Below are 23942 nucleotides of genomic sequence, written 5' to 3' on the forward strand. Positions count from 1 at the left end.
AAGTCACCCTCCTGTTTCCTGTTTCTTCATTCAAGTATGAGTGGGATGCACAAGTGGGAAGCACCCGGCTGACTCAAAAGAGGCAGCAGAAAGGATCAGGACTGGCGGGAAAGTTGCCAAAATCCAACTTCACATCAGGTGACTCCCAGACTGTTGAGGAGGGGAATATCCACTAGCAAGTTCTTGAAGTACAAAGATGCATTGGTTAATACTGTTACACTCCCTTTAGTCCCACTATTGCCTCTCGGCCAGCAGTTGATGCCCAAAGTTCTTCCTCTTGCTGCTTTCTGGGAAAGATATTTGATAGCATTTACATGCAGTAATCACCACATCAGGTCACCAGCAAGGAAAAGACCTGACAAAATTAACACAGGACCAAGACACCTGCATTGAAGTAGCTTGCAGAAATCATATGCTGTCATCTTCAGTGTAGACCAGCAAGAACATAACACTCTTAATTATATATTAAATGCTCCTTCATAAAGAGAAAATTCTCCCGAACTTTCAGTCTGCAGAAGTTTAGGCATTTGTACAAGCATAGCATGACTGTCATGCTCTTTCAACAGCAGGATAAAATCACAACAGAAGTGCAATTTTCTGTAATTCAGCCATTGCAAAGTAAAAGACACAGGCCTTACACAGTGTTTTTCATCTGTAAATATGAAAAGCACTTCAAAAAGCAGCCACAATCATTATGTGATACTGTTTAAGTGGGGAAACTAAGGCACAGTGTCTTGTCATGGTCATAGCTAGAAAGACAAGTGGAAACTCCACAGCTCCCTTGCACTACACCACCCTGGGGACAGTAGTGAAAGCTGGGTCACAAGAGAATGTGACAAACAGTTGAGCACTCAAGACACTTGTGTTTCTGTCATAAAATAGGGAATCATTGAATGAGTTGTTAAGTGTAAATAATGGATAAAGTGGCTAGAGCATTTAACACTTACTAAGTGTTTTTCTGTCTGTCTCCCATTATGATTTCACTACATCATTTCTGGCTTTTTCAAAAGGATCAGAGTTCCGCTGGAATTAGTGGAAGGAGCACTGAGAGATACACACTGTTAGTCACTAATTTGTGAATTATCTGTAAATATTTAAATACAAAGACTCAAACCCTAATTTTTAACTTACCTGAGAAGAAAAATAACTGCTTTTACAATGATCCATGTAAGGTATACAGCATATCAATGAACAGTGTAGTTTACATAATCTTTCAAGTTTTTTTAATTGACATGACAATCTTAAAGTAATCTAGATTAGGCCATGATCTTACAAAAATCTACTCCTTTCACATATTTAGTACATGTTAAGAAAGTGAACAGGAGCTTTCCCATTGCTATCTGATTTAGTCAGATAATATTTCCACAGTATATCCACTTCAGAATATCAAGTTCACACTTTGAAATGACCAAATAAGAGCTTGATCCTGATGACAGTCAAATTTCTACAGCACTAAAAAAAACCTAATGTATACAGATTTTTTTTAAACACTAAACCAAAATATTTACTGCTGTTTACTGAGCTACTCAGATTTATTATCCTGAGATGGTAAGAGGATGTCATGAGATGTTAAACATTTTATGGACATAAGTAGTCAACTGCTACAAATAAAATACATATTTTGAAATGCCATCATAAAAAGGTAAAACCATGATTTAAAAAACTCTTTATGTTCTATCACCCAGTATTAGATGAAACAACTGGAATTAGTTTTGGCAGATTTGGGGCTAGCAGTTAAAAATAAAAAATAACAAATGTAAAAGCATGAAAACTGTATTGCCATTATGCTTAAAGATAACTGTAAATCTTTAGAGATGCCAATGATTGCTTTAGATATTACAAACAAGTGCTGCCAATCAACTCTAAAATATGCAATGCATGGTATTCTAGGTATCATAACTCAAGGCAAACTCCACAACAACAGGAGTAATATTGTCTGCCACAAACTACTCTCTTCATTAGGCAGCAATAACAATTGACATATACATTTCTTTGCAGTTGTAGAACTGTTGGCAGAAACGTTCTTTTTTTTTTTTTCTCCCCAACATAACTCTAATTTTACTGAAAACTTTCCTTGAAACCAATTGTCCTGCTCATGGATCTCGAAAAGAAAGTTTTAAACATATCCTGAGGCAAAACTAAGAGGCAGTATCACTGCACAAACAACAGCAATTGTATTTTCCTTAAAATATATCTACGTATAATCATGTGAGCACACTACAGAGAAAGGGAGGAACTATGAGTTTTCTGATGACAACAGCTTTATGTAGTGGACCCTGAAGACTTCTCTCCTCTAGCTGACTGTGATCTTGATATCCAAAAGCTGCAGTTCACAACATTTATTAGAGCAATATTTTTGGAGTTAAGAAAGTGTTTAAACACTACATTCACATATGCTTTGGTTAAAACAACTTTTGCCTTATAAGCCTTGCAGCCACAACTCTATATAAACAAATTCTTGTCACTATTAGTTCCTTGTTTCAATTACTTTAAGGATTTCATTAATTGGACTTTGGTGTTCCCTTTTCTATTTCTTCTTTTCTTTTCTTTCTCTTTTCTTTTCTCTTTTCTTTTCTTTTCTTTTTTCTTTTTTCTTTTTTCTTTTTTTCCTTCCTATACTGACTCTGCAAAGCTTTGTAGTCTGACAATAACAACCAGAGAAAAACAGTGGCTGATCCTATTTTTCACTAGGCCACATTCAGCTTACTCAGTGGAGGCTTTTTAATCAAACATTTGTTAAAACCATGCATATGTTTTTTGCTGTTCTCAGGAATCCCCTGTTTGAAAATGGCAGGTAAAATATTAAACTGGGAAGTAACATCTAGCCATGTTATATGATGGTTTGGCATCGGCTGACATCATATGTCACATGAATGAAATTCACCTCGCTGCAGTCCTGACACATTGTGTTGCCTGTTGATGAGGAGGAGGCAAAACCAGGCAGGCTGGTATAAAGATAAAAACAAGGAGAGGAAAAGGTAAAGCATAACTAGCTAATATTAGACAGGGTACTGTGAAAAACTCTTATGGCAGGCCTAGAAGAGGCCCATTAGGTAGACTCAACAGCTTAAATTGTCCTGGTTGCACCAAAAAAGATTTTGCTGCAGCCCATCACCTTGCCGTGGATTTGGGGACAGAAAGGCAATGAAAGGGATAGGAGAGCTGGAGTGGACTGGTGGTGTGATTCATTTACTTGTCCCTTGCAGAATTCGCAATCTGGGGATTCTTTGGGGGTTGGGAAGGGTGTGCATGTATGTGTGTGAATTTCACCCTATATATAACTTGGAATCCTATTAGAAAACAACCCAGTGACACTGCAAATCCAGTATTTCTCAGCATGCTATTTTTGAAGCTGAAACACACAACATATTTTGATCTCCAAAGAAGCACAATAAAGATCCCCTCTTCAAAATAAAATGAGAAGTAAAAAAAAAAAACCCTCAACCAATTGCACATGTAATAATTTCCAGGCCGGCTTCCTGTGATTGTATCCGATTATTTAAATTTTGGACTGTCTCTTTAATTTGAGGAGCAGGGAGAGAGGCGACAGATGGCAGACAGAATTGACTTATGTCCTCTATTCTTCTACAGAAGAAGGGGGAGTGCAGAAAGTTTGATCGAGGCAAAAGCTACAGTACATAGGGCTGGCTATAACTATCTAATAGGTCTTTTGACGGATCGGTTCGGAATATTTAGGTTTTTTTCTCCCCCAGACAGGCTTTGTAACAAACCCACAGTCCTGGAGGTTGCCATGGGTGACGAGAGAGCTGACATCCAGTCCCAACTACAAATAAGCACATGACAAATGGGCCCAGAGCCCTCCGACAGCCCTGAACCTTGGTGACCCCCTAAAAAACCCAGCCTCCCCATACCCTGTGCCTCCCCAAAAAAGCATTATGGAGTATATTTTTTAAAACCGAAAGCTTACACTTAATTGGAAACACTGCCGTGTAACTGAAATGCTTAGGACAGCATGTACAAGTAAAAATAAATCATGCAGCATTGTTATTTAATGCGCTATGACATCATTTCCTGAAATTAAACAGAGATGACACAGATTCAGACAGTCCCTGCTAAGGTTCAGTTCAAACAATTCACAGATGTTTTCCTCCAGCCAGCAGAAAACAATGCGAGACTTAAAGCACTCCTCTCCCTCTGCCCCTCTCCATCTTCCACTCCCTCTCCTCAGCCTTTTCACTGGTACAAGGAGGTATGGCAGTTTTATAATACATGCTCCTGCAAAAATATTCTTTTTTTAATTTAATTACTCAGGCTGTTGTACTAAATAGATGGATCATTGTGTCACAAAAGCATCAATTTTTCAGAAGAAATAACAGATGTCTATGTAACAATGATTAGATTAACCACTCCCAGACAAAGCTAGCTTTTGAGGCCCACACACCCCATGACCCTGGGTTCCCTCTTCTGTAGGGGGTGGATGTAGAAATGTCAGATCTAATCTCAGATTCCATTTTTAAAACAAACAAAGCCCCACCCCCATCCCATCTCAGCTCTTTTCTTTTTTCTTTTAAGATTGTGATGTTTAAAAGGTATGTGAATGTTTGGTCTCTTACTAAATCTTCAGGATGCTTTCATGGCCAAGGACTAGGAGCACTCAGAGGATGAAACCTTTCAGCCTGGGATCAGAAGTGTCATTTAGAGAAAGATTTCCAGGTTTATTCTGCCCAGGCTGGTAACATGGTAGTGCAGACAAGCAGGACAGGAGGGGGATGCTGATGACATTAGGCAGGGCTCAACTACTGTCGGAGTCCAGAGCATCCCTCTGGCTGCCCTGGATGCCTCAAGACCCTGGCAGGGGGCTCGGGGACCTTGGCAAGAAGTCAAAAACACCTGTGGCTTTGATTTTAGCCCATGGGAGAGGCTGCCAACCTTATATGAGGAATTTAAAGCCAAAAGGGTTTGAGTAGTGTAATAAGGGAATTGACACAGGATGAAAAAGTAGAATTTTGGTTTTTTTTTAGAATGTAATTCAAGGATACAATATGGAAGAATTTGGGCGTGCCCTAGCCTTTTCTTCCTTCTTGTCCTCCATGTCTTGGTGTGATAGTGACATTTTTCTACTGGTCTAGGATAGGGACACACTGTCCAACATAGATTTTAGGTATTGGTACGGGAACTGTAAACATGGTACATGTAATTTTGAGTATATAATGTAGGAGGCGCCCGGGGCTCGGGGCAGACTGCCATGGCTTCTGTACTAGGTGGACCTCGGCAGGTCAGAGAGAAACTACTATAGATAAGAAAAAAATAAACAACCTTGAAAACTCGGCTTCACGCATTCCAGACCTTCTCTTTGGCTGCCGGGCTAGGGAAAAAAGGACTTTCACACTGTTGGGGTCTTGCCAGACACCCCAGACACACTACCAGCAGCAATAACTACAAATGTTAATGGCCACCACCAGCCTTTCTGGTGAGACACCAGAGCAATTCTGGGGTACAAAGAGGCCCAAATCTGTTGTCCTGAGGACTGCAAGACTGCAGGTCATGGGTGTTTAGCATTCAGGCACTGATTTTTCTTTAGCACTGGGGGGTGAAGTCATTTAACCTCTCCTCACAAAAGTTTTTCCGGCTGAAAAATGAACACAATATTATTTTGTAGGACATGCTTCCAACAAGGTGGTGTTTGTACAAAAAAGTCTGTTCTACGCCAGCAGGCAACTTATTACCTTGCTGAAAACAGCACACAGCCTAAGAACAGACCTAGAATAAAATTGTAGCTTGGGCTCCTCCAGCTCTCTGACCCTGTGGTGCCCTGAGGTGGAAATGGCAGCCACGCAAACACATGTGCAGGTAGTTTTACAGGAGAATCAGAGGACATTGTCCATCTCCTGTGTGTACCCTCGGAGGGTATAGCATGTTACAGTGCACTCCAACACACACACTAAAATTCACTAGAATGACTGCACATTCCTGTATTATCTGGAGGCTCCCAACCTTCTTCTTGCCATTTTAACTGGACAGAGGTCTGTTGTATTTTCAGGTTTGGTTTTTTAAAGTAGAGCAAAAACAACCATGTGAAGAATGCTCCTCCCAGATCACATCTCTGAGTAAAGCTATTCTTCTACAGTTTGATATGAAAGTAAGCTGTTCAGTGTGGAGTGCAACAGCCAGCTATGTTTGTAACCTTTCTTTAAGGTATTATTACTAAAATAAAATATGGAAGGAGATATTTATGAAGGTGGGTTGGATTCAACTTCCTTGAACACTTGCTCCAAGATTGGCTTTGGTTGATGACATTCATCTCTAGAATCAAATCTAATGAATAAATAAGATAGCTGCCCTGTAGAAAAGGCTTGATAAGCCATTCATCAAAATATGATAGATAAACATTTTATTCTCAGATACACCCACAGAAATACACAAAATAAATCTGTTTCAGTAAGGCTATTCATATTATCCAATCTGGACACCTGAATATGACAAGTTAAGAAAATTAGTTCAGGTAAGTACAAAAGCTGTGGTTGGTTCATTTTACCATCTTCCAGGAGAACTTACTCTAGCCTGACAATGAAACAGATTAAACCAAGATATATTCCACTTATAGAATAGACTGTGTAAAGAGCAAGATCTTCAGCTAGATTGTGGAAATCAGGCTAAAATTACATTATTCAAAGTTAGAAGACAGAACTTCAGCCAGCAAAAAAAAAGCAGAAAACCAGCTCAACTCCTCTGGCTTTAGGGGAAACATCCCAAATACCATCAGACGGAAATTAGGCATTTTCATTAAGAAAGCTTTAGTTTGCAAGGTACCATTGCAACATCTGGTACCATTAGTTATGATACAAATCTTCTTAAAGACTTTAACAAAAAAACCAACCAAAATAGAATTTTAACAAAGGGCATCACTCCAGGTAAGTGTCAAAGTATAAATAAGAGTCTGTTCTACCAGCTCGGTAAAAAAAAAGGTGAAAAAATATTGAATGTAGCAAAAATGTAGTCACTGGCACACTGCTGCAGAAATGGATGAACTACCAGAGGTACAAGCCCATGATGTGGTATAATTACTTCCTTTATAACTTTCCTTTCTTCTGATTATATATGTATATTTTAAAGGTCCTCCATCCTTCCAAAGGGCATGGGAGGAAGGGGACTGGCTCTATAGTTGCTGGTAAGAAATCCTAATTTCAGCACTGGTGTAAGCTGGAGGTATCTATACATTTGAGCACTTCCTGTTTTCACTTAGTGATCAAATATGTTCTTTGCAGGGCAAATAGGGGAGCACTTGAGGGAGGAAAGCAGTGATGTCTGAGAGGCTAATTGAGTGTACTAAGGACTCCTTAGCATAGAGGAAAAGGAGTCTTCCAAAGCTATGAATAAACTCTCAGCTTGGGTCAGATTTCTTGCTGTTTCTTTTCTTTAACCACCTTTGAACTCAACTAAAAACAGTCTTAATGTCAGGTTTACCTTTCTGATGTTGTAATCTTTATGTACTATTGAAAAGATTATACTACCAGACTAGGATTTCCTCTACTTTCTTAAACACTGGATATTATCCAGAAAAAGCATACACATTTCCAACCAATTCATCCTCAGATCTTTTATCTTCCGGTAGTGTTGTAATTCCAAATGTAAGACGGAGCTCAGTAAGTGAACAAGAACATGACAGAAGCGCCTACTCTTTGCATTCGATTTCCAACAATAAAAACATGCATGTGTATCCTGTTTCAAATATAATTAAAGTTACTACAAAATGGAAACTGTGATAGGGGTTAGAAATTGTTTTGAAAGACACAGCCTGTCAGACACATTCATTCTACATCAGAGTTCAAGTGCCTGTCTCTTCAAAAAAGCCACTTAGGCCATTCAATTTTTAAAATTGACTGCCTTAGGAGTTTGCAAACTGATTGAATAAAGGAAAAAATAGCATTTTATTTAAAATCATAAGTAAATACAATTAGTCAGATCTGAGTTACTCTCCTGGAATTTGACAGTCTAAAGGACTTCTACATTTAATCCATGCCAGAAGACATGGACTGCCACTGCCTCTCCTTCCAGGGAAATCAGAGGTTAATGATTTTTGTCATATTGAGACTAACAGCTAACAATTGCTACAGTTGGCCTTTAGTATTTTATTTGTCCTTTTGAGGTATTCAGAATAGGTGACAATGGCTTGCAGTTGAGAACATATGTAGAGAGACCCCTGTGGCTTATGGAAAAGTTGCTCCATGCTGGTTGGGTGTTTGAAAAAAAAAAATACAACCAGAGCTCTTTTATGTTCCTCTCCTTAATGAATGCATGAATGTCAAAATGTACCAATGGCCCATTCAGGGGGCAAAGCCTAAGCAGCTCCTTCTTTAAGAACACATCCTGAGACATAAAATACATTTGCTTAACAAATTAAAATAATGAGATAATTCAATTAGTTTCTTAAAAAAAAAAAAAAAAAAGAGACAGAGAGAGAGAGAAAGAAAAAAAGGGTATATCGGGGGATTATTGTAATACAAGAACAGGTCATACAGCACAAAAGAGGCACAAACCAATTTGAAATAAGGTTAGAGTAGTAATGAAGGAATGTACATTGAATCATGGACTGTCATTGTAAAGATATTTACTTGAAACAATAAAATTGTACATCACAGATTCCCCCGTTCTGGCTCAGCCAGAGTAACATTTTGAATGGACAAGCTAATTTGAGAAAAAGTGTGAGATCTTTAAAAGAAAGGAGTTTTCTTCCTTCCCTGCATGTGTTTATGGCAAGAATCTTTCTGAATTTACATTGCACTGGTCAGGGGTCTCCATTATCAGTTTGCAGGTCTGAGAATTACAGCGCAGTAAATCTTTCAACACCTGCAAACTCATTAAAGCCTGGATGGTAAAAGGTTTGGGGCTTTTTTGTGTCCATTTAATCTGATTTTTGTGAGGCCATCCTCAACAGTGACGGCAAATTTCCTTAATTCATGCAGGATGGAGAGGGTCAGGAGAGAGAGGATAGACACAAGAAGAAGGGATTTCAAAAAGCCAGAAGGACTTTCCTCAAGAGAAGCAAGAGGCAGTTGACTGTTTAAAAGCAAATGTCAAATGCTTTCACGGAGCACATAAGAAAGAAAGGCAGGAAGGAAAAAAAAAGCAGATATCACAAATTTCATAGGAGGAAATGGAGTTAACGTGGAGGTATCTACAAACCAAACTTGTTTATTTGTGGCCCTGCTTTTTGCTGTCTGCCTGTACTACTCGTCTAAAGATACCCTACAGCTAAACAAGAAACCCTCCACTCGCACTCACTCGACTTCCAAATTAAAAACATTTTACAGGTTAGTAAATCTCCAGCTGAGGTGATGTAGCAAAGAACAGCTGTGAAGTAATTTTGATAATGATGAGAATAATAAGCACATGGCAAGGTTCAGGGCTTTGCTGTTGCAGCTTCAGTGCTCCTGAATAGATAAAAGTGATTAAATACTCCTGATTATCCCTGACCAATATGTAATGGATTTACAGCCCTTTCAATTAGTCAGTATTTGCTTAGGACTCATTATTTTGTCTTTGGTTAAGTAATCAGCCCAGAGACTCATGTTCTGTCTAATTCCTCTGAGCCAAGTGGGTACAGGGCACCTGACCTTTGAAATGGCCATAGCTGAGAGGCAGGAATAACCACTACTCCAGCAGAGACACTGGCTATTCCAGCTAATCCTGACCCCACAGGCCAGATCAATGCACCTTAGTTTGCTACTAATGTCCTTACATCAAAATGATGGTTTAGAAATGTGAATCTATCGCTCCCCCCTTTAGCTGTGCTGCTGGCAGAGCAGTTCGATAGTCTCTATCAAAAATAAATTGGGTCCTAGAATCATTACAGTGTAACCAACAGCAGGAAATTTATAAAACCATGGAAATTCATAAAACTTTGGTAAAGAAGAGGCAGTTAATAACAGTTAGCATTTCAAGCCTTATCAAGTAAGAAACAATTTCAGAGTGCGAGAAAGAAGAAAATGGATAATTTTACCAGTTTCCATCATTTCCCACATGTTCCCACAGTTCCTCTGTGGAACTGTGTTTTGATGCCTAAGTGAAGCTATAATAGTCAACTACAACAGAAAACCAACACAAAACCAATAGCAATCAGATGAATAAAAGCCCAAGGAAAGCACTGCTATTTCACATATTTAATCTCTCTCCCCCCAAGATGTGAATATGGCCAGGTTTTAATATTTATGGACTTGAAGAGAAGCAAAGAGAGCACTTATTCTCTCTGTTACACAACTGAAAAATTAGGGAATCTGTAAGCCTTCTTTTTTTCCTCACAAAAAGGTAAAAATGATAAGGTTGCAAGCTGCTTCTTTGACTTCTCTAACATCCACAGGGTATGTCAGCACATGCACACAGACCAGGGCTCTCCCTTTCACCACATACATACAAAGTTTGTGTAAACAGAGGTCAGCAACAAAGAATCCAGAAGGCAGAGCTTTATAAGTATTAAAGTAAGAATCCCCCTTTTGCTGTCTGTAGGAAGATTTTGAATAGTTTAAAGCCAAAAATGATTACTTCGTATATAGGTGGTGTTCCATGCTAAGGCGCTGTACTTTCTCTCTTTTTCTTTCTATAGGATGTGTGTATATATGTATGTGTATATATATATATATATATATAAAGAGAGAAAGAGAGAAAGAGAGAGAGAGATAGATAGATAGATAGATAGATTTCTTTGAGATTTGTCATGATTCCAAGACCTAAGAAAAAAAATCTAATAAAAAAAAGCAACAAAGCCTGAGACCTAATAATGGTCAAAAAATTATGGGGATAATTGATTTCTAATAATGATGAATAAACCTCATTAGGCACATGAACAGAAATTTATTTTGGTTTTGATCACCACTTACTGTGAGATGCTGGAAAAGCCACGCTCTCATGATATTTGTTGCTACTTTGGGGAAAATGCCTCTTTTCTTCTGACGCTTTTTGTCCTTGTCTGGGTCATCATCATCTCCTGTACCAGGTGAGGCTACACTGTTGTCTAAACCATCACCTACAACAAAGAGAAAAACAGGAAGGAGGAGATGTTTAATGAACCAAATACAGAAGCCAAAAAATATCATTAATTGCCAAGACACTACCACAGTTTGGGGGGTTTTATTTGTTAGATCAGGCACATACTGTTTCTCATTATATAAGAATGCCGATGCAAATATGTAAAAATTAGAAAACCGTGTCTCTCCAAATACTAATTTTGTGTTTCACACATGCATATATCATTAATTCAATTATAATTGTGTGCTTGACATAGTGCAGTAGCTCTTTTTCAATTATGGGATTCAATGTGGGAAAACCTGCCACAAGAAAACCCATTTACTGTAAATGCATCCCTACAACCATTCTGAATATGTACGTATAAGTAATCAAGTTAAATGTTCTGTAGTCTATATATTCAAGGCCCTCTGCAGAGGTGGCAGTAACCATGTCACTGTTCAGTGCACATAACACACTGTCAGATGAACCCCTCCCCGTAACCATCACCTCCCAGCACACATACACACACACTCACAAACACGTACACCTAGTGCGACCCTGCATATAGCATTTGCATGACATGAAAACTTCTACATCTCTGCATCAGTGATTATTATCATTAAAAAAAAAAAGATGCACATCAAGGTAGAGCTCTCACTTAATCAGAACTTTCCATCAACATCCTTCTCTTCTGTGCTTTTCCCTGGCATTAATTGTGCATTAGCAAAAATCATTTACTTTTAACAGTCATAGTTATTTTTTCTTGCCCTCCAGCAAAAATGCCTTGAAAGCCTGCCTGGAGGGCATCTAAATTATGTATCTGAAAAACTCTTCTGGCAAGGCATTGCAGGACCCCTACTTTCTTAAAATTCATACGAGCACGTCTTCCTGTTTTTGGGAAGGCATCAATCAAGAGCAGCAATATATGCCATATTCCTACATTAATATTTGAACTAATAACTTTAAAAAAAGGAAAGAAACAAGATCCGACTTGTGGCATAATCAAATGCAAAATAAATGAAGAATACTGGGACAGCACTGAGACTTTATAGATTGCTGTGTTTTCCTTACACATCATTAGCCCGGAGCCACACGAAAGAGGAAAACAGAGAAGTGGAGAGTTTATGCTCCCTGCTGGTGTTTAAGAAGCCGAGGTCCTGGAAGGACATCTGGGAATTGTGCTGAGACGGTGGTTTTTGTAATTTAAGAATAGACATTCATTAGCAGTAAATGCCATAAATCCCATGCTAAGTAAAAACCTTGTCCAAGAAAGCCTAAAACAATAAACTCTGTGCTCAATGTAGCCTGAGCTAGACGCTCCATAGCTTCCTGAGGAATGCTATAGATTCATGAGCTAATTCCTATAGCCTCGTCTAGATCTGTAGTGCTACTAAACGAAATACATTGCTGCTACATACAGTCCATTTGCTTCAAAACCTGCATTTCAGCTCCATCTTCCCTCCCATGCCAGATCACCCTTCTTGTACTTCATCCCCTCTGAAAAACCGACCCTTTTGGACCAGAGAAACAGAAAAAGCCACAGCAAAGAGCTGGCAGATTAATTTTATTGACATTTCCATTTTCACTGCAATGTGATACCCTCCATCACATGGAAGAGATGACCCTCACTATTTACAGACTGACAGGCCACTTCATTACAACCACCCTGCCCCAAGGCAGAGCAGCTCCTTTCCATCTGCCCAAACACCAGAGCAAGACCCTGAAGTCGCTGCTGTGTTTCTCGTCCTTTTTTTTTTTTTTTTTTTATTCTATTAACGATAGAGAAAGGAGAGTCAAATAACAGTAAACTAGTTGAAGAGATTATGGAAGCTCTGAACACTGTAACCAACTGTTTGCTTTTGCAATATATTGGTTATTTAGAAAGCACTCCTTTCTGGTGCTTTCTTCCTCCCCATGTATTCCACCCTACCCCTCTCTCACAGACACGTGTGCGCGCGCGCACACACACACAAGCACACACACTTTCCACTATGCCAAGGAACTGCTGCAAGGCAAATTCTCACAAACACTAATGGCTTCTGACTGCTCCTTGGCAACCCCAGCATTTTAACCTGGGTGGATATGCTCTCCAAAATACAGACACTGGAGCTATCTCATCAGCTGTTCATGTGACACAGATGGAGAGTGGCTATTAGGAGCCAGGCAATGGGCCTTGGGGATCTGAGGTGCTGTACTGTAGCCTCAGGCAATTTTGAAAAGCAGTACCCGGAGATGGGGGGGAAAAATCTCTACTGAAAGTGCAAGTTTGAAGTCAGTCAGTCTGTTTGTCTATCTGTCGTGTGGATAAAGATATCTTTGTCTCTTTATGTAAAAGTAATGTGTGTATGCACAGGATGTGTGGAGCTGTAAAACTTCTGCTCTGCACCATCCTTTCAAACCACAGAAACACCAGTTCACTCTCTCTATGGACATATTCCTGTCTGTCTGCATATACTCTCCTATTTGTGAGCATCCTCAGCAGGAGTCTCCCACATGCTATATCAGTGTTTGGACTTTTTGAAGAGGTTATTAATACCCTGGTTTAAAAAACCTAATAACAAGCCCAAGAAAGAAAAGTTCAACTAACGCTCTCATTGCCTTCCCATCCTAATCAGCAGTTGAAATCATAATCATAAAATCAGTGCTTCCCTAATCTGTTCCATAACCTCATGAAAGGAAATTAAAATATTGTAACTCCAAATTATATCAGAAGAAAAATACAGAAGGATTTGTTTCTCCTGGTGTACAACAGGCCTGTTAATCTGTATTGTCATATCTTTAATAGGACTACAGTCGCTCATTTTAGTGGATGCATCTTCTATGAGAAGAAATCATAGAAAATGCCCATAACTGTCTTTTCCAAGATGGAATTATTTACTTCTGGTCCTAGAATTCTTCATCCAAATAAATGTCCGTTACTTTAAATGAAGAAAAATAAAATATCAAAAGCAAAATAAAATGAACAGATATGAAAGTCACTTTATAACAGACTGGATTAACTATATTTTTCACTACTGTATGACGGAATCAAAATTTAAATAATTTAAATCATCATTACAAGAGATTCTGCTTATATGAACTATTCATATCCTGGTTTAGATTGTAATTTGTAAGAAGAGTAGAGTCAAATCCTAAGTTCTATGGAAATGATGATTATACAAGCATAGTTATCCCAATTTTCAAGAGAAGAAATTAAAGTTTGGATTTTGGTCCACTGTCTCTCTCTTTCACACAGAACCAAAAAAATTAAGGGTGATTTTCTCCTGCTTTCCATACTGTTCACTCGTTTATTCTTGTGCAAAGAGTACGCATGATTGCAAAACCCCATCGGTTCTGAAGGACAGTGGAGAATTCTTAAGTGGCACTCTCTTTGTGGAGGTGTCAATGACTAGGCACGATTCGAGCCAGTAGAGAATTAGGAATTTTACCCAGCTTGTTTATGATTATAGCAATGTTATGTAATAGTCTCAATAACCCCTATAAAAGATGGAAAAAGTTTACATGAAACCTTGCAAAGGGACCCACCTGAGCTTCCTTAAAGACCTCTTCTAGGGGAAGAGTTTGTTGAGGACACTGAAGATACAAGTCTTCTTTACACATTGGGAAGTTGGGCTTCCACACTGGCTCTGTGTTCAGGCACTCTTAGTATGTGCTGAGGGTTTCCTTCCACAAGCTGAATTCCTTTGCATTGAAAGCAAAGGAGATTACCTCTTCTTTAAAAAATATCAAATAAGCAGTCATAGCAGGGTTTCCGCTGCACCATAATTCCAGCTTGCTGCAAGCTGATTTCCTTGGACAGATAGGCTTGCAAAGCCCAGTGTTGACATTGCCAAGGACTCTTTGGGAAACAGAGACCAGTCCTACGTAAAGCCTGTCTAACCTTACTGTATCAATGAATATTTCTTTGTTAGTCTCCCACACTATTAGTATTATCTCAACCCTAGTCTTTGTGTTCTTCACAGTGTAAAAACCCAGCAACAGATGAAGCAAGTTTAGAAGTTGCCCATCTTTTCTTTTGACCACTTGTGAACAGGATGAATAACAAATTCCCAATCTATCAAAATGATAACTAAAAAGGATGACCCAGTCAGGCCAAAGCACAGAAGCCTGGTAACAGTCCAGATTCAAATTATAGAAATAGTTTCTGTGTACCATCATAGCAAGTAGAGCAGTTAAAAAAGTGATTTCTGGAAAAGTACATTTCAGAACCCAGTGTTTGAGTTTCTTCATCAGAGGTCCCTTACAGCTTTAAGGTTTGTCACACTAAAGGAATAGAAAGAACAGCAGGAGGATCTAAACTCGGGGGAAGACAAGATACTTTGCCATTTTTCTAAAAATAGTGGATGCAATATGAAAAGCAAGTTAAAGGATTTTGTAAAGGAAAGCTGCAGTGCACTATGCTGATCTTAAGTAAACTACTCTAATATTCCAGACTAATATTTTGATGGAGTGGAATATGTATATATGTAGCTACGAATGCAAAACAAACAGGAAAATCTGCATGCAGCCTATATGCTCAGCTTGCAATTTTTTTGTACTTATAATGTGTCCATCTAGATACATAAATATTGTAAACCATTATTAATAAGGACATTCAGCTTAGTGATAAAATCCATATCACCACCAGAGAAAAATCTTTAGAATCTGGTTAATTATCACTGCCAAAAAGCTGGAGAGAACTGTCTAAAGATGTTTTTGAAGATAAGATAGTCTGTACTTAAACGAAGACTAATAGAGAGGGAAGGTCAGCCCCAGAATCAAAGACCCTTCAGGAGAATCCTTATCTTCATTCCATCCTGTTAAAATTATCAGGCTTTTAGCCTTACAGCTCCAGTAGATCACAGATCTTTGAATGAAGTCCTGGCTATGGATGTTTTTTTTTTCTTTCTCTTCCTCTTAATGATGCCTGTTCCAGCAAGTTGACTTAAGTCTCCTCACACCACAGGAGCCATACTTGTCTCCTGCATTTCTTGCCAGGGAAACTAAGTTAAGATGGATTATGACTGGCAAATATGGACTTTGAAAATCACAAACAGTTCAGGTGGGCAACCCATCTTAGAGCTGTGCCATCATTGGCAGTGCTCTGCCAGTACTTGTGCTGGTTTTGCTGAATTACTTTACTCCAGGAGGAAAGGAGCCATCAGAAGCTGTTCAGGGGCCTTACAGGTATACTGAGCCTGTGCTGACCTGAATGGTCACTTCTTCCTGGAGTGGAGTGTCGTCAAGTGAGCTGCTGTAATCAGACCACTGCATTCTCTGCCCTGGTGTCTCTGAGACACCAGACATATGTTTCATGGTTCCCTGTTGCATTTTTCAGAGAGCATCTTGGACAGAAAAAAGGTTGGACAGTGGTGCACTAGAGAGAACAGGAGAAAACTTCAGACCTATACCACTACCATCTCTCTTCCTACAGAAGATGTCCTGTTGCCCTTCTAGAAGCAGGAAGGAGCCAAAGATCTGGCCTTCTCTCTTGCTGATCTTTTGCTTTCCAGAATAAAACCTAGCAATTCCACTGGGCTGATAATGTAAAGATGACATGTATGAATTTCACACATGTATTAATTAATAATTATTGCAAATTCAAATAAGAAGAAAAAATAAGATGCTATCAGAACCCACATACAAAACTATTCTACTTAATCTAATTACAATTTAGCATAGTTTGTCATTCAGGAGCAAGTCCCTATTGCCATCTGGCAATATGTGTTAAAGGCTTAAGGACTTGCATGGTATCTTGTATATAAAGTGTATTTACAAGAGACAGAATGAAAACTGTTTCTTTTCTGTTTCTGGGTAGGCACCTCTCTACAGTCATTAACATATCTTATTTGCAAAAAGGAATTCACAAATGTTTTATTATTTATTCAAAGTAGGAATGACATTTCAGCTCTTAGTATAGCCATGCATGCTACAAAATCGGTGATCTAAGTATTTCAAAATTTTTTTCAGAACCGTTAAGTTTCACATTTCCCCTTTCATTATTTTTCTGTCCGAAATAAGAAAAAAGACTGGCTTTTTTGTGTCCTTAATTGTCTGTGTTTAGATTTCATGTTTATTTGTAAAATTAATTGAGAAATCTTAGAAATTCTGTCAAATGTCAAAAATGCATTTTTGTAGCTTATATAAGAGAAAATTAATAAACCACAATTTAAATGTTAAGTTCTTTTATACAGCCAGGAAGTTCATGGTTTGTTCATTGCAATCCAACATTTTTTCACATCAGGTGAAAAATGTGTTCCATTGCAGACAAGGGGAACAACAGTAAAGCAACCTGCTAATTACTGATCTCTCTTACGTTCCTGCTGTGCTAAACTGTCCAGACATGTTGAAGAGAAATTTTTCTGCGATTTTCAAGTGACTAGTTCATGGCCCACTGCCGTGGAGTGCAGGAGAAGGGATGATATGCTTTAGTTTACATGCAACATTTACTAACTGTGTGGGTTTTCCGACATTAAAGAGGGGACAGTGACCCATGCCACCTTTTTCACACTCAAAAGAGCACTGAAAAAACAGTCTTCATAGGCTTACCTCAGGCTTCCCTGGCCCTTAACACCCTCCCCCCAGGGTAGGAGCAGAAAGAGAAAAAAGAAGGGATTTTATGCTCCTTTCTCTTCAACTTTTCAGGCGGTATAAGCAGCATTTAGCAAATTCAGCCTCCAAATGGCTCCAAATGCTCTGAGCTGCAGGGGCTCATCCTTTGTTAGCCTCCCTCTATTTACACAGGATTTACGCAGGCTCTCCACTGAAGAGACCACATGTTTCTGACAGAAAGCACTTCCATTCACACTGCATCAGGCAACAGGATTGTAACCACTGCAGCTTCACGCTGACCTGAGATTAGGGATTTCAGCAACATTGAGATGGTAACAATCTGCTAACTAACGAAAATTATCCATGGAGAACTCTGCTGCATACTCCAGTTAAAACTACCGTGGCCAGATAGATTAGGTTACTCTAAGGGGCAATTAAGAACTAGCTACTGTCAAGAATATGCATGTCCATCTACAAATAACATACACACAGAGAAAAATATCAGTTGGGGGGAAAAATTAAAAAAAAAATAGACTGCAGCTTGGATTAAAACAATTTCACCCACTGGTTGAAGACATAAAGTGTAAAAACAGACAGATGGACACATATGTAAATGTGGCTGCATTTGTTTCTCTGGAACTGGCAAGTTAGTAATAACAGTATAGTTTAATAATTTATTTTCCATGGTATTTTCACACTGGTTAACTGGGCAGTGGCAACACTTATGCGGAACTTCGGGAGCAGAATAATTCCTTCTCTCTAATTGCTTCTGGGGCAAACAAACTGAACTAAGCTACCTCTCTTTTGCCTCTTCCTGCAAGAACTCAGTACTGGAACCTGATATCAGTCTGGGGGTTTTTTAAATTTGGTAATTTTTAAAAAATCAATTTGGCCAGTCAGGATTTCTGCACTGAGATTTTTTTCCCCCAGATTTAGTATTGTGGCAGGCTTTTTCAAAACGGACTACATATACACAAACAAAACAAATGTTGCTGGTTGGTGCTTGTGATTTTCTTGCTCAATAGCTTTTCATGGGGCAAAAGAAAATTGGATGGGAGCACAGGGCCAGAAAGGACCACACAGATCCAGCTTTTGATGAGTTTTATTTTGACATTTTAATTTGGGAAATTATTTTGCTTCTGCAGAGAAGGACAAAATAATTCACTTCCATAATAGTAACTCCTACATGTATCTGATAACCACTTAAAAAGTACTAGGGATATTCTGAAGTTCTCCATAGTATATCATAATAAAGCTCTTCTGGGCACTCAATGATTCATTTTTAGTGATCTCTCAAATGCCCTTACCCACAGTTAACACTCAGATTTTATTAAGGAAGAAAGCAGGGACAAATGTCCACTTAAGTCCCAGCTCTCAAATTCAACTCTGCTTGCGCTGCAGTACCTAAAGCTAAAGCTTTTTTAATGTTCTATTCACCTCCCCTGTGTGGCATTTCTGCTAACACAGAGTTCACAATCTTTCAGCCCCAAACACAGAAGGCTGCTATCTTCAAGACATCCGAGGAATGTGCCAGATACTATCATCTCCCCTGCAATACAAAGAACCAGAAAGAGGCAGAGACCAAAAGGGGACCGTGCTGATCAGGTTACTAAAGTCCAGAAAGTCTTTCCCAGAATGCTAAATGTTAATCTTTGAACCAGAAAATGTTATAATTAGGATCCTTGTAGTTGGAGGAAATGCTAGCTGTAGAAGTCAAAGGTACAGCCATTTGAAGTTGTACTTTTTTGCACGTTTATCCTAATCTCGCACCTCTCATGCTGGCACAACTCCCATCAAGCACTTTGTTCTGTTCAAGCAAAATTATCATTAATGTCAGTGGCAGTTTTGCCTGAGTAAGAAGTCTAAGACCAGATCCATGTCTTGGTCACAGAGAATTGCAAGCACTGCACAATTCCAGAGGAGATACACTCATTAAAACATGGGGTTTATGCTGATTTATGATGATCTTCTATTTAAAAGTGAAACTCACATTGTACCACACCAGGAAAATGTTCAATAGACTTTTTTCTACATGGTTTTAACTTCAATTCCCTCCCTCCCCACCTCAGGACTAGTTGGTAAGTGTACTCCCAGTTTTTGGTATCTAGGCTGAAGCAAAGCATTATTAAAATAGGTTTAAATATTCTATATGTTTCAGTAATTACTTTACAGTGTGAATGTAAATAGCTGTTATTGTCTTTAAATTTTTCATCCTACTAAACACTGTCACACAAAGTGTCCTTGTGCTGCAGTTTTAGTGGCATTCTTTTTAAGTCTTTTTAAAACATATTTTTAGAGAAGTATTTTTGGCATTCTCATCGTAATTCTGTTAAGAATACCAGCTGCAGACTGGCTACAGCTGAGGCAACAATAACAAGTCATTAAAGAAATCAGGAGACAAAAAAAATATTTTTCTTTTGCCGAAAGCACATCTCCTTTAAGAGACTATTTTCCTTTTTTAGTTCTGGGATAATGTTTTTCATTTTCTCAATCAACTGCATAAAAGTAAGTATACATTAAAGAACTATATTTTGTTCTAAGTAGCTTTTTTTATTTGTTATGCTGTCACTTTTGTCATTAGAATACTATCAAATGTGGGCAAAATAGCTAAGTTCAATTAAAATTCTACCTGTAGTTGAAGTAAATAAGTTCAGTTGTCCTTCATCAGTATTTAACCTTTACAATTTTGCAGTTGTTTATATATAGCAGAATGTGAGAACTTAAAAGTAGATGATGACTAACATCCTGCACCATTCTTCTTCATTAAATCATTAATGTAGTTTCTTTAAGAGTAAAAATGACTGGATTTTTAAAGGAAAATAGCAATCATAACATCCCAATTTTCCTTAGAACTGTTAAAAGTAGTCATAAACTGTGAGATATTTTAATGTCTTGCAGTTCTCCTTAGACCCTATGCTGTTTGTTATAACTGCTTGTTCAGGAGACAGCCCCTAAAATGATGCCCACTACTACAGCAAGATCCATGTACTTTCCACATGAGAAACCCCTTTTTTCAGGGCTGTTTAGTCATTAAGAAAGCACTAGCTGAAATATTACATATGGGTACACACGGATAAGATTTTTTTCATCATTAAAAAAAAAAGGACTAGAAATTAATAGACAGTTATTCCTGAGAGATTCTAAGTTAAATGCTTCAATTACTGAAAAGGACACTTGTTAGGCCACAAGTCCAAATGCATATTTGTCTATTTTAAGAAGTATTAAAAAAAAGTGAAGGATGGCTAAATGCTTAAAAAAAAAAAGATGTTTCAGTAGAAAAGTCTCAAAATGAACCATAAAAACTTTTTTCTGGTGATAAAATGTACACAAATGTGTGTTTTACATAAAACAAATGAAAGTACTGTCTTGATATGCATTCACAAACTTTTGAACAGCATAAGAAGAGATGCTTACTGTGAATGCATAGTTCATAAAAAAATTTAAAAGTACAAAACAACTCCAAACTTGGCAAGTCTTACATACCATAAGAGCTCCAACACCTATGCACAGTAGGGTGGATTAACCCGCTGGGTGCTGCAGACATATATATGCACCTCCTCCTAAAGTGTTCATTTGGCTGGCAGTCTGGAAAACGCCAGAATGTGAAGGGTTACGTGGGAACACTGACAGTCTGCTCCTGTAGGTTTAACTTAAAGCCCGTACTTTAAATACAGGGTGTTATGTATTTGGAAACACAACTAATACTCTTTATAAATTATATGCTACTTGGCGCTCAAAATGAAGGACTCAATCAAGTCTTGCTCCCACTAGTGAATCATTCTCCAGATGACAACTGCCTGCTTTGGACCTGCCTGTATTTATTTTTGGTACCATTTTTCAGAAGTCTTTTCCTCCAAGAAGCCCTGTAAACGTAAACTGTAAATCATCTACAACTTACGTGCTGTACATATTGGATGCTTAAAAGTGGTTACTGGAAAGGCTTGAAATGTTTCTGTAGATGGACAAAAAGAGCAAGCATAAGGGAGCTAAAGCTCTCAGTTAGTCCCTGACAGATATATTTATGATATCAGAAAGGCAGACAAGCAATTTTGTTTTCCCATTGTAAAATTTTACTGATTTTTTTTCAGGATAATATGATTTAAAAACTAGCAAAAAAGAAGGAATGGCTATGGTCACCTCTCTCTGCAGCCGAACTGCTCCATAAGATGCTTTGGGCCACTTTAAGTGATTGAAAGTATTGACATACACATAATTCCATAGAAACAGGGGAAAAAGCTTTTGACAAAAGTTTCAATGAAGTGGATTTAGAAAATAATGAAGCATAAGAATAGCAAAACCACAGGGTATTAAGTTGTTGTAACTCTATTTTTTTGAAAGTTCACAGCACAAAACTCAAAAGCACAGACACCCACTCTGACACGTGATGCATTGCCTTTTTGCTCATAACCTGTAATTTCATTTCAGGTCTTTCACTGTTGCAGAAAATATTACAAAACACAAATATGAAGTGCCTACAAAGTCTTCCTAGAACAGATTTGTGTCGTCAAGCTCTTTTTAGGGAAGATCCTGACAAGCTGGGCTCCAGAGAGCTTACATCACCCCACTCCCTACTTCAAAAGAGTTAGTGTTGCCTACATGTAGGGACCCCAAATGAAAAGCCTGGCAAGTTATGAGACTTCCCTTCCTTCATGTTCAGATGGGTAAAATGGAGTTTCCCTCTGGACCTAGGTCCACCTAGCCAGACAGTGAGCTGCCCTGTCTGCCATAAGACCAAATATAAATCCCACCAATCAAGTAGCAGTCTAGGCTAAATATGCTGATGCAACAAATTTCCAGATCTTGATCACACTAGGCAGGGGAGTCATTCTTCTCAGTGATAAAGTCACTGAATACACTCTTGAGGAGATAAAAAATTAAGAACTGGCTGACTTTGCACCATTTGAGTGAGTTATTCACCACTGACCCAGAACAACAGAATTTTCACGTTCTGACACCAGCTAGGAATGACTGTAGACATGGTCATCTCTGACTCCTTACTGCAAGTCTGTAAGGAGGAAACAGGAATAATTTCTGAGCTGGTTAGTGGCATCAATCCAGAAAGTACAGCGTTTAAATACATTATGCATTAGAAGAAACTTCACACAGTCTCTCCATCTCTCTCTCCTTCTCCCCCTCCTCCTAAAAACCTGGTGAAATGATGCCAATGAGAGGGCTTGGTACTAAAAATAAAAAAATCCAAAAAAAAAATAAAAAACAACAACCAAAAAAACCCAAACCAAAACAAAAAAAAAACCTCACAAAACAAAACAAAATCCTACCAAGTAGGATCCCAAACCAAAACAAAAAAAAAAACTCACAAAACAAAACAAAATCCTACCAAATAGGATCTCGGAAATTAAGATTTACCTCAAAGACATTAACGCCCCCTTGCAATTTTATAGTTACGATATTTTTACCTGTGTTTTACTATGTCAGGTTTTAAAACTTAACGGAGATTTATATTGCAACATAAGAACTGAGATAGCTAATAACATTATCTAACACAAAATATTCTATTCCGTTTTCTGTTACTGGCTCAGAAACATACCTTCAGTAAATTTTAAGGAAAATATTTTTTTAACTGCTCAAATAAGCAAGGCACACAGCTTTCAATGACAACTGCTTTGAAAGCAATACTTAATATTGGTAGTGGCTCTTACATAAGCAAATATATATTACTACTTTTAAATATAAATATGCCACCACACTCCTGTGCTCATTTGAGCATTACTTTTTTTCCCAAGTCTGAGCATGGCTATTGTTTTTTGCTAATTCTTCATTTCTAAATGTGTATCATAAAGGGAACATACTGAAATACTCTGTTAGAAGGCAGGTTCTTGGACATAATACTTGTGATCAAAATAGATGTCCAAGGACATCTTATTTCTTTTCTCCTTCAGCTAAATAGCAGGATTTCCATTTTTATTACTAGAAGCAAAAGCAACTCTTAGCACTGTACTTTCAGTAAAGAGACCAGACGGTTTTTTGTATTTGTGACTGACCAAAATCCTGAAGTATGAACAGTATTGTTATCCTGTCTCTATCTTCCTGCAGCATATGTGAGAATTTGTTCTGAGAAACAAGGGGAAAATCAAGGTGTCATTTCCTCTTTCTACTGCTGATGAACTCAATGCCAAAACACTTTCTGGACCTCACTTCCCCTGTCGCACATGCTGTGTTTCTGGTTTTTGGGGATTACACACACGGAGCAAGCCAGCTTTCCCAGGAAGAACTGCTCCGAGGGACAAAGATCTGCCTGTGCTGCTGGTCTCTCTGCAGTCAGGACACCGACATGAGCACCAGCCCTCACATTTGGATGAAGAGTGCTCAGAGAACAGGAAAGAATTATCACATGGAGTGCAGGTCTGGGGTCATTTTTCTGAAATGAACACCAGCATTGACATTTCAGTTATGAAGCACTAACAAAACCCCCTTTACAACCCTGTTTA

At 38.4% G+C, this 23942-nt stretch overlaps 1 protein-coding gene and 1 long non-coding RNA gene across 13 annotated transcripts in view; both read right to left on the reverse strand.

The window, feature by feature from the left end:
* The window catches only part of MEIS2 (Meis homeobox 2), a 174999-nt gene that overhangs the window by 111389 nt on the left and 39668 nt on the right, over positions 1-23942 (reverse strand). For 7 of the 12 annotated variants that reach the window (XM_068193028.1, XM_068193026.1, XM_068193032.1 and 4 more), the window contains exons 8-9: positions 20977-21078; positions 10836-10981 (exon numbers count right to left, since the gene is read on the reverse strand). In XM_068193028.1, coding sequence (XP_068049129.1) covers positions 10836-10981; positions 20977-21078 — 248 coding nt within the window. The remainder of the gene's footprint in view (positions 1-10835; positions 10982-20976; positions 21079-23942) is intronic. The other 5 variants (XM_068193030.1, XM_068193036.1, XM_068193034.1 and 2 more) reach the window with 1 other exon arrangement.
* Positions 2554-6658, reverse strand: LOC137475598 (uncharacterized). The gene is made up of 2 exons (XR_010999970.1): positions 5688-6658; positions 2554-2945 (listed from the first exon to the last, which is right to left on the reverse strand). It is a non-coding gene; the product is annotated as an uncharacterized lncRNA (long non-coding RNA).

Source organism: Anomalospiza imberbis, chromosome 6 (assembly GCF_031753505.1).
Source record: "Anomalospiza imberbis isolate Cuckoo-Finch-1a 21T00152 chromosome 6, ASM3175350v1, whole genome shotgun sequence".
Taxonomy (NCBI): domain Eukaryota; kingdom Metazoa; phylum Chordata; class Aves; order Passeriformes; family Viduidae; genus Anomalospiza; species Anomalospiza imberbis.